The sequence below is a fragment of the Pinus tabuliformis genome, chromosome X, assembly GCF_031772625.1.
Source record: "Pinus tabuliformis cultivar Carrire ecotype Pingquan chromosome X, CPIR1, whole genome shotgun sequence".
In the NCBI taxonomy this organism is placed as follows: Eukaryota; Viridiplantae; Streptophyta; class Pinopsida; order Pinales; family Pinaceae; genus Pinus; species Pinus tabuliformis.
This window is the reverse complement of record NC_142308.1, coordinates 908,570,014-908,580,851: the sequence shown is the minus strand read 5'-3', so window position 1 is coordinate 908,580,851 and position 10,838 is coordinate 908,570,014. Positions and strand designations below refer to the sequence as shown.

The following is a 10,838-nucleotide window of genomic DNA, read 5'->3' as shown; positions in this document are numbered from 1 at the left end:
TCCTATAAATTGTAGGGCGCATGGGGTCACCGGTGTGTATTTTATTTTGGTCGTACACGCATTCAAATAAGGAAAAAAGAACACATGCATTCAAAATAAGAAAATATTTTATATAACAACGTAGTTGCGATTTTCCTAAATATTTTATTTGATTTATAGTAGTTAATTGTTTGAAAATGATGTCAGAGATGAAGCACAATAAATAGTTAAAGCAGCTTAATGTAAATGTTAATGTTAATGTGTAACTGTTAAGTTAAAGTATCAACAACAATCAGCCGACACTTATAACTATGATTCCCCAAATCTTGTATGGCTCACAAGTAGTAATTTGATGGGAAAATTTCTTGTTATGGGTTGATATTCCCGTCAAATGTGGCGAGCAATATTTTTGACATCTGTGAAAGTGTTAGAATTAGTAATGAAGTTGTCGAAAGTTGTTAATTGTAATTAAGATTTTTTTTATAATTGATTATTCCTTATTTTAATTACTAAAATTAGTAATAAAATTGGTGAAACTGTTAGATTTAATAAATAATTTCACTATAAAATTTCAATTTTAATAATAATTATATAGAATCAGGAAAAAATATTTCTGCCCAAATTATGTCATTATAATTTATTTAGGGTGTTTTGGTAGAGGCTTTTACATTTCTGAAAAGATTGGAAAGCCTCCCAACATTTAAGGGAGTAAACTAATATTCTTTATTTATAAATGTAATGACATTAAAATAGTTTAAGAATAAGAATATTTGCAATATGAAAAAACTAGTTTAGAAGGTTTGTTTTATGTAATGATATTAACAAAAAGTTTATGTTTATAAAAGAATGAAATGCTTTTTTTTTTAATAGAATAAAAGATTATTCATTATTTATAATTGTAATGATAAAAAACACTTCAAAAATTTATTTATAAATGTAATGAAGGCACGATTATTTAGAAATTTTTTATATTATTTATATAATGATATGAAATTGAGAAATATATTTTAAAATTGCTATTACTAAAATTGTTATTATTATTATTTATATATAAAAGAATATATTATTCATATTTATAAATTTTAAATAAATAAAAATTAGGTAAAAAATAAAAAAATATATATAATATTAGTAAGGGAATTCACTTGGATGAGTGTGGGAGAAGGATGTCATTTGCATAATATAGTTATTGCTTACATATTGTAACTCATGAAATTCGAACTTCTTTCTATCTAAAAAGAAACTCATGTTGTTAATCATAAAGCCTAATAAAATTATACAATGATATATTTGATTTTATATATTAATTTATAGTGTATTTGATTTTTTTCGTCATTATTAGTCCCTGCCATCTGGCAATGGCCAGGGACTATAGTAATCAGTTTTCGTTGATTTAGCATTAATTCCAGGTGTTATTTCGGAGAATGCGTTGGTTAGAGCAAGGTTTTAAAATGCTCTGTGCTCGGATAACCAAAGTGCTCAGGTTTGCCATCTTATTCGGCCTCTTCCCGAGGCGGGAGAGGCCTGAGCTTAGGTTATTTTCCTTAAGCTTGTTTATTTTTGCTGACCGTCAGAGGATTTCGTGTTTTAATGTTAGCGTTTCTTAGCATTAGTTTGGATTGTTTGCAGTTTGTATTGTTTGCAATTTTGGTTTGGGCGTATTGGCAGGCAGGTGTTCTGCATGCAGGGGCTGCAGCTGTCCGTGCATGGCGCAGCCGAATCAACTGTTGCTGGATCAGGTACCCGCTTTCGCTCAACCCGCCTATTTCGCTGCTTCGATTGCCCTACCAGCTCTTCCTTTGCTGTCTTCTTGTTTCTTTTTGCAGCGGTCTCTTGCAGAGTGGAGGATTTGGAGGATTTGGAGGAGCCGAGGTCGTACGCTAAGGTCCCTGAGCAGCCGTGGCCAGCCAGCAGCTAGAGACAGATGCCCAGCTGACGATGCCGCGACAATAGGTTTTTAGAAGCTGGCCGATTACAGGAAACCGCCCTGAGGAGAAAACCAAATTTGATTGCCATGAAGGGAATAGCAAAAATGGCAATGGCGGAATGGCTGGTAAGATACTAAGTTATGAGGGCAGAGCTTACCTCAGCTTACCTTTCCGAGGATAGCTTAGCCGAGGCCGGGTATCAGAGCGCAGAAGGGAGCGAGCGGTCCTGGCCCGAGCAGAGCCTGTGGGTTATCGGAATAGTGAGAAGCGCTCAGTGACTAGAGAACAGTTTGACCGAAAATATTGGCCAGAATTCTGTCCTTTATGCCCAGCAGAACAAGTCACTGATGTAGACCGGTCAATTGCAGCAATTCTGGTTCGGATCGAGCGCTGATTAGCAGCCATCCCTCAAATTGGTCTAGGCGGAAGTAGCTGGGGCACACCCGCCTTATTCTGCTTCATCTATAAGGACCAGTCTCTTGATGAGGCCACGAACTTGGACAACCACATTTGGACTCCTCGTATCCTCAGTTACTTGCCGACAACATCTTCATCATCAGGACTACTTTCAGGTGACGGTGGAACAGATCCTGTACCTGTACAACAACCACCGCCTGCAGAAATGAAATCTTCTTAGTGAAGCACATTGATGGGTGTTATTTTTTTCAGAAACTACAATCACATCACGGCCGCATAGCCCTCATCGATTCTGCCATAGGAGAAACCATCACCTTCCCTCCATGGCCGAGAGACTTGCATCCTAATTTCTTCTTCTTCTTCTAACTTAGGGTCGCAAAATAGCCAAAATTGTGTCTCCACTTTGCACAACCTCATCATGGTATCGAATCCCGCCGACGCCCCTTCTGTGAAAATCGAACTAGTGTTGCTTGTGGGTCTCTGTATTATTTCAGCAGTATTGGCAGCAACATTCCGCAAGAGCTTTGTGGTAGATTTATTAGGTGGCGTTACATTACATTGCAGGGTCTTCCTGCTCGGGTTTCAAGTTTCAATATGCCTGATCACAGATGTTAGCCTGATTACAGATGTTACACTAGTTTCAATCTTCTTGCTCGGGTTTCAGGTTTCAATCTGCCTGATCACAGCTGTTAACCTGATGCAACCTTAGGTGGCCTGCTGTAGAGCTTGCATGTGTTATGCTATGGAGAGAGGTGTTAGGCACATGGCCGTCATGTAGGGCCCACAAGGTGGATAAAAGTTTCGACTTTCATTTTTATTTTTATTGAAATCGATTTATTTTCTTATTTTTATTTAAATTTGAAATTTCATGTTGCATTGTCGTTTCTCAGTTGAGAGCTTACCAGGGTTCTGCCCCATTGATTCACTCTTCGCCTCTGTCAACGGATACGACTTAACGACCCTCTTCTGTCGCCCTTACTTGGGAAGTGAAGGAATCTGTGGATTGTTCTTTGCAGGTTCATTCATTGGAAATCCAAACTGGTTGAAAAATTCAACTATTCTCACAATGGTATGCAATGTGCATTTTATTTCCACTCATATACTTTTCCAAATATAGATTTTTTATCGGAATTTAGTTGGCTTATTTCAGCCTAATAGAATATTGTCTTTCAGGTATGTTGGGAGGCTTTTAAGAATAAAATTTGTTGATTTGCAAAAACAATTGTGAAGAATTTCATTCAAACAGGGCTATTGTGGTTAAACCCATAAAATTTTGAGTGAAGGCAAGTGTTCTTTGGTTGGTGAGTTGAGCTCTGTTAGATTCACAATAGAGATTGTAGAATAAGTAAATGGTTAAAATATAGTTGATATTAAAAGTCTCGCCTAGACATGAGTCATGTTGCTTTGATTGATCACGTGAATTTTGACGGATTTACAGGACAGTTTAAAATAAACCAATGTTCCTACAATACTAATGATATTGGTGCGATTCAATCTTTTTTCTGTTGTGTTCATCTGTCATATCTGTGCTAGTATATGAACAAAATCAAGTTTTAAATTTTACAAGTTTAAATCAAAATAATGTAGATATGCTGTTTGATTTGAGTAAAGCTTATACAGATGTAATGAAGCACTGGTTTTCTTTGTTTAGAATAGCTTGGCACAAGGAAACATTTGGTGTAAAATTATGGGTGCACAGCTGTGCATGCGGTCATGTTTCCCTTATTATGTTCCAGGCCCCTGTTATGCATAGTTTGATTTTGTGAGGGCGTTGGGCCGTGAATGACACACTTGGTTAGAAATTGCTGATTTACGCGTCTGAATTTGTTTGGTTCTAAAAATGTTTTTAATGTTATAATTTAAGTTTTGTATTGCCAAGCAGTTGTGTCTTAGGATACACTTGGCTATTACTGATTTGGTTTGGTTTGAAAATGTAATTTAAGGTTTGCTTTTATAGGCATTTGTGTTTAATAAGTTGCAGTTGGGATTTTTGTGATATAGGTTTTGAGAAAGCTCATTGATGATGCCACCAAGTTTTTAAATGATAAGGTCAACAAGGCTGTGATAACTGTTCCTGCATATTTCAACGATTCTCAGAGAACGGCCACAAAGGATGCAGGCCGGATTGCTGGGTTGGAAGTCCTGAGAATTATCAATGAACCCACTGCTGCTTCACTGGCCTATGGGTTCGAGAAGAAGAATAATGAAACAATACTTGTGTTTGATCTTGGTGGTGGGACATTTGATGTCTCAGGTAGGAACATGTTTACTCAAAGCGTGTTAGCTTTCTATAGTTCTGTCTAAGTTTTATTGTTCAAATTGGGGTGTAGAAATTATGAACTTCTCATTATTGTTTGGGCATGTTGCGAGTATTTCTCCATTGTATTTGGTATAGCAATTTTGCAATCTGTATCTCTGTCCAGGAAATGTTAGTTGTTTTGTTGTCTTGATACCTTGTTTGTTGTTGTTGTCCAATCATAAAAGAAAATCCTTCAATTGTGTTTTGTTTGTAGGATCTTGTTTTGCAAGTTTTAGTGCCCTTTGCATCATTTGTTATGTGTCATTTGTTTCCTGCAAATTTCATGAGTTTCCTTGTTATGTTTTTCTGTAATTTTATTTGCACACACTGTCAAGACTCTTTAAGTGTCTTGACTTTAGGGCAATTCTGAGAACCCTTTTTTGGGCATATAAGTATCATGCTTTCAGGGAAAACAACAAATCTTTTCCATTTTTTTCTCACAATTTTATATGCATCCAACTTTGTAGTCTCTTTAAGAATCTGGACTCTTTGGCACTTCTGAGAATCATTATTTTGGCAGTATCAATTTTTCAGGGCAAACTGCAAGTCTTTTCCATTTTTACTCTTCAATTTTATTTGCCTCTGTCAACGGATACGACTTAACGACCCTCTTCCGTCGCCCTTACTTGGGAAGTGAAGGAATCTGTGGATTGTTCTTTGCAGGTTCATTCATTGGAAATCCAAACTGGTTGAAAAATTCAACTGTTCTCACAATGGTATGCAATGTGCATTTTATTTCCACTCATATACTTTTCCAAATATGGATTTTTTACCGGAATTTAGTTGGCTTATTTCAGCCTAATAGAATATTGTCTTTCAGGTATGTTGGGAGGCTTTTTGTCAAATCAGCCTTGATTTTACCTTAAGAATACATCAAACAAAGGTTCAAAAAATAACCTCAGACATGAGCTCAGTTTAGGCTCAAGAATGGCCTCAGAATAGGCTTAAGAAACTTGATTTATTTCAACGTAAAGTACAATAGAAAAATGAAATGATTAGCTCCAAAAATCTTAGCAGCTCAACCTTCTTCTATAGATATTCTTGGCCTTAGACAAATTCCAACGATATTCTTGAACAAAAGATGCCACAAATTCTTGCCCTTTGATGCTTAACGACTACCATATATATACACATTTGTAGGGGGGCGTAATATTGGTCAACCTGAGCAAAAAAAATAAAATTATTTTTGAAAATGCATGACTATTCTTGGAGCCTCCTGTACAACGAGGTTTAGGCTTCTATTAAAAAATATTTTTGTTGTCTTCTATGAAATATTTTTTCAAGGTTAATTGGATAGATGGACCTAGGGAAACTTGGTTCACAATTTCAGAGATGACTTCGATATATTTTCCCTAAATACTTGGCAGTACCATGCCTATGCTTGATGCTTTCATACTGCATTTCAATCTCAAACAAATTCATCTCTTTTAGTTTTCTCTGTGGATTCTGTTCTCCATGTTTATCACATCAGGAATGATGAGTTGTCTCATTTCCATGACTAACCACTGTGGTACCATTAAGATTGGTGCTTGGATGTAGTTCCTTATTGGGTGATGTAAGGACTGTGACTCAATAAAAACAGAGCATCAAACTTCCACCTATCACAAGATGTATTAAAAAAAGTGAAGCTATGATCAACATATTCATATGTTTCAAACCCTTAACTTACCATTTGTGTTTTCAGTCTAGACTACTGTACTCGGTTCTTTACCTTTTTCCTATGTCTGCATAATTTCTATTATGTAACATGACTTTTATATGTCTTCGCAAGTCACTGTGATATTATTTTCCACAAGGTTGGGGTCATAAGCTTCCATTTCTATTCATTCATCATTGCTCGTGCTCGCTCTTTAATCGATACTAATTGACTCTATGATGTTTGCCTCTAAAGTATCCTGCATCATTTTTCTTGCTTTTTGTGGCAGACTCCCTGCGTTTGTCTTCTTGTTCTTTACAGTGAAGAGCTGATTGTTGTTTTTCTTTGAAGTGAAGAACATAATGTTTTACGGCATTTGCTAGTCTTTAAACCATAATTTTATGCCTTATTAGCTAAAAGTAGGTAAAATATGCTGTAAGGTGAGCAAATTTATGAAGTGACAAGGAATCCGGCGTATTATGTGCTTTTTAACACTTTCCTCTTAATTGACAATTGAGTGAATAATTTCAGTAAGGAACTGGAAATTTTCAATTATTTTAATAACATGTGAATTTGAATCTTACACAAAACTGTGCCCTGGCTATGCTCTTGCAAATCCAAGCTATAAAGAATGATTCAATTCGATTTCTTTCTGCCACATCTTCAAGGAACAGAACTCATCTCCTTGCCGCCTGGACTGATTAGATGTCAATGCATTGATCAGGGATCAGTCATCAGCAAAGGGTTTTTTGTTTTTGTGTGAAACGTAGCTTCACCTTTTTTAATACATCTTGTGATAGGTGAAAGTTTGAATATTTTATTCTATCTTCACCCTATATCATGAATATTTCATATGCTTGGCAGGGTGTGAGGTCTATTATTTTTGTAGCTAATAAAAGACAAAAAATTCAATCAAGATGCCCACTATAATATCATGGTACTTACGTTCGTAAAATTACACCAATTCAAAATACAAGGCAGGGACAACTATTCCATATGTCTAACAACACAATTGAACCTACTATCATGAAAAATAGAGTGGATATTGATAAGGATCAGCTTAAGTTGAAGCTTCAATTTTTTCTATCATGGTGGATTGACATTTCTGAGTATTCTTTAGGCAGTGATTTCTAAGTCTATATTGCTTCTTGTTAATGATGAAACATACATTTCATTATTTAACTAAACTGGAATAATATGGTATTTTACAGCACATGTTTCTTGATTAAAGGCCACATCTTCAAACGATAGTAGACTTTATAGTAGACATAGTTACAGTTAATTCAACTCATGAACCTTCCCTGGAGTGTCTTCCATAATTTGTACATGATGGTCTAGTTCACCGTCATTTTCCAGTGGGACCTATTGCAGATGTTCCATACGTCAAGTTGCAGTAATTGCCATGAGAAACAAGGGACAGATGATGAGTATCCTCAGCAGCCCTGTAAGTTTACTGATAAGGGTTTCTTCTGCAAGTGAACATTCAACCTCCTTTCCTTTATGTTTTTACTCCTGCTAATTTTGAAATATTGGTTTTAGTTGCTTTTTGGTGTGAAAATTGAAGACGCCCTTACTAGTTAACTCTCTTCAAGAGGATTGAATATGAGTAAGAAGTTCAACCTGATGAGCTGGTGTCGGATTCAGATTTTCTGTCATGGTGGATCGACATTTCTGAGTATTCTTTAGGCAGTGATTTCTAAGTCTATATTGCTTCTTGTTAATGATGAAACATACATTTCATTATTTAACTAAATTGGAATAATATGGTATTTTACAGCACATGTTTCTTGATTGAAGGCCACGTCTTCAAACGATAGTAGACTTTATAGTAGACATAGTTACAGTTGATTCAACTCATGAACCTTCCCTGGAGTGTCTTCCATAATTTGTACATGATGGTCTAGTTCACCGTCATTTTCCAGTGGGACCTATTGCAGATGTTCCATACGTCAAGTTGCAGTAATTGCCATGAGAAACAAGGGACAGATGATGAGTATCCTCAGCAGCCCTGTAAGTTTACTGATAAGGGTTTCTTCTGCAAGTTTGACGTTCAACCTCCTTTCCTTTATGTTTTTACTCCTGCTAATTTTGAAATATTGGTTTTAGTTGCTTTTTGGTGTGAAAATTGAAGACGCCCTTACTAGTTAACGACATCAGTCCTATATTTTGTTTTTGTGGACTCGTGGAAAAGTGAGGGCTCAGCGGGAAGAGGATTGTACCACGAGAGAGCGAAGGGGTCAACCTGTTCCGAATAGACAACATGGATTTTGGAAATGTAGTTGTACTCTTACGTCAATCCAGATCAAGAAGTATTTCCATCCACGGGGGTAAATATTTGCTCGCTAGACGAGAGGATAGCAGTGCTAGTTACAAATTCTGTTCCGGTAGGATTTCACTTTATTTCTATAAAGTAGTTAACGGTTGCTTATTAGTTTTACCCTAGATCCTTGTTTTCGTACAACTTATGAAGATAAGAAGCATGAGATTATGTTTTGAATTTTGATGAATTCTTGAATCTAAATTCCTCTATTTCTAGATATGACATGTTAACAATGCGTACTATAGCAGGTCATCCTAAGTCACGTGCCAAAGCCATACTTTGAACAAGTATTCTCTTCACGGAACTATATTTCTTCAAAATCCTTTAATATGATGAATCTGCTACTTTAAATATTAACGAAATATCATCATGAAGACTCGACATGCATTGTTATTCTCTTGGCTATCCAAGCAAGTAGTATGTGCATTCTTGTTGCATTAGGCAACTTCTTCGAGGACATGGGCATGTTCAAATTTGATGGTACCTGTTTGAGAACTTACAGCAAGTAGGTGTATACTATGCATCCATGGATGGAAAGTCAAAATGACTATTTACCAACCCACCCCAATCCCCGAACGAAGTCGCTTGTCCGCATCTTGAAAGGATATCTGGGAATGCTCTAGTGCATGGATCACTGTTATAAGAAGCATGAGATTATGTTTTGCATTTTGATGAATTGTTAACAACGCATACTATAGCAGGTCATCCTAAGTCAGGTGTCAAAGCCATACTTTGAACAAGTATTCTCTTCACGGAAAAGCCTGTATTCTGTAATTTGCTTTGTCATTACACTCTATTTCTTCAAAATCCTTTAATATGATGAATCTGCTACTTTAAATATTAACGAAATATCATCATGAAGACTCGACATCAGAGGAGCTGGTATGCACTGGTCCCTGTCACACTCAACTGCCAAAACCTCACTTGCAATCTAACACCAAGATTTTATTTCCGATTTGCCCCCGCTGTCAGATACACCACTTCATTTCCGATTTACTTTTACCATCACATACATCATTTCATATGCCACCTGTCTCCACAGTCAGATAGATCACTTAATTGCACCGATTGCTCACTTAACTGCACCGATTTCATATCAAATTCCGCACCTTCCATCTTGCAACATTGAAATGATAAGTTTCTTGTTCTACGGCGATCATTAAATACCCGTTTGCTCCAATAAATGCTCTTCATATTGGATTATATCCTCTCCAATCTGATCTTCAAGTATTTCAGTTCCATTTCCAATCAGTCTGTATAGGTACTTACTTCTGCACGTGTCAGAAATTTAACCCGCATTCAAGGCTTCCGATCTTGCACGACTTTCCTTATTTGGTTGTACATTAAAATATTCTCAAAAACTCAGTTCCATTCACACTTACAATCGGCTTGCAAACACATTTAACTCTTTTATAAATTGACACAAGTAATGCTTAATTTCTTGCCTACAAAACAAAACCACCTTCTGCACCTACATCTCGACATACATCTCTCTGCTTCACATAACATGGAATCCATTAGCATAAGCCAACTTACTCAACTGGTAGCATTGTTTCTCTTAGCACTTGTTCTCATGACTCTTCTGATTATGGACATCGTAAAAGTTGAAGCACAAAGAAAAAAGAAACCAAGAAAACAATAACATCTTGAACGAGGAGCACAGGAATCTACAACAAGTACTTGGCTACTAGACTATGCATCTACTGCTTTTGCCTCTACATCATCTTTGCCAAAGAATAGAAATAACTGCCTTTTGGGTTCAATTCTTTTCCTTATTCTGCATATGGTTTTGCACAATGACTATGGGGTATATTTGAGTTACAACTCACATTGTTCAGCAGAGATTCTCAAAATTCTGAATCTCACGCATATTTTTGCATTATTTTACGCGCTGTCTTAATTCCCGTCTTCCTTCTCTGTTGCAGGTCTATACACAAAGTCATGTCCTATATTCTTCTCCAAAGAAACCACCCTGGTTTCAATCCAAATATGTGTCACTGCTTCTATGGATTAGTAAGTGCTCTCATTTCTAGAAAGAATGCCGTTACTCGAACCTCACATGCTTTTCAATTTTAAGAGAGGTTGTTGACTTCTTCACAGCATAAACACTAATATTTTGTATCCTCATATATCAAAGTTGCTTGATTGCTTGTTGTCTTCATGACACTGCCACCAGAGCCAATTCAAGTTTCTGGTTTTGCTAAGTTTCTGGTTTTTCTCCTTCACCATCAAGGCAGGTTCCAAACAGCATCCCTCATG

General features: G+C 36.4%; 1 protein-coding gene across 4 annotated transcripts; it reads left to right on the top strand.

Moving 5' to 3' along the window:
- Nucleotides 1–2,456: 2,456 nt before the first annotated feature.
- On the top strand, nt 2,457–8,391 carry LOC149142634 (stromal 70 kDa heat shock-related protein, chloroplastic-like). Of its 4 annotated transcripts, XM_089448974.1 has the most exons (5): nt 2,457–3,112; nt 3,215–3,393; nt 4,326–4,578; nt 7,616–7,703; nt 7,799–8,391. In XM_089448974.1, the coding sequence occupies exons 2-4, from the start codon at nt 3,391–3,393 to the stop codon at nt 7,654–7,656; spliced, it is 297 nt and encodes a 98-aa protein (XP_089305100.1). In that variant the 5' UTR covers nt 2,457–3,112; nt 3,215–3,390; the 3' UTR covers nt 7,657–7,703; nt 7,799–8,391. The 4 variants fall into 4 exon arrangements, 2 of the variants coding, with proteins under 2 accessions (XP_089305100.1, XP_089305099.1); XR_016264638.1 differs by lacking the exons at nt 7,616–7,703; nt 7,799–8,391 and adding an exon at nt 3,498–3,625 and having other exon boundaries at nt 4,326–5,615; XR_016264637.1 differs by lacking the exons at nt 7,616–7,703; nt 7,799–8,391 and having other exon boundaries at nt 3,498–5,615.
- Nucleotides 8,392–10,838: the final 2,447 nt, after the last annotated feature.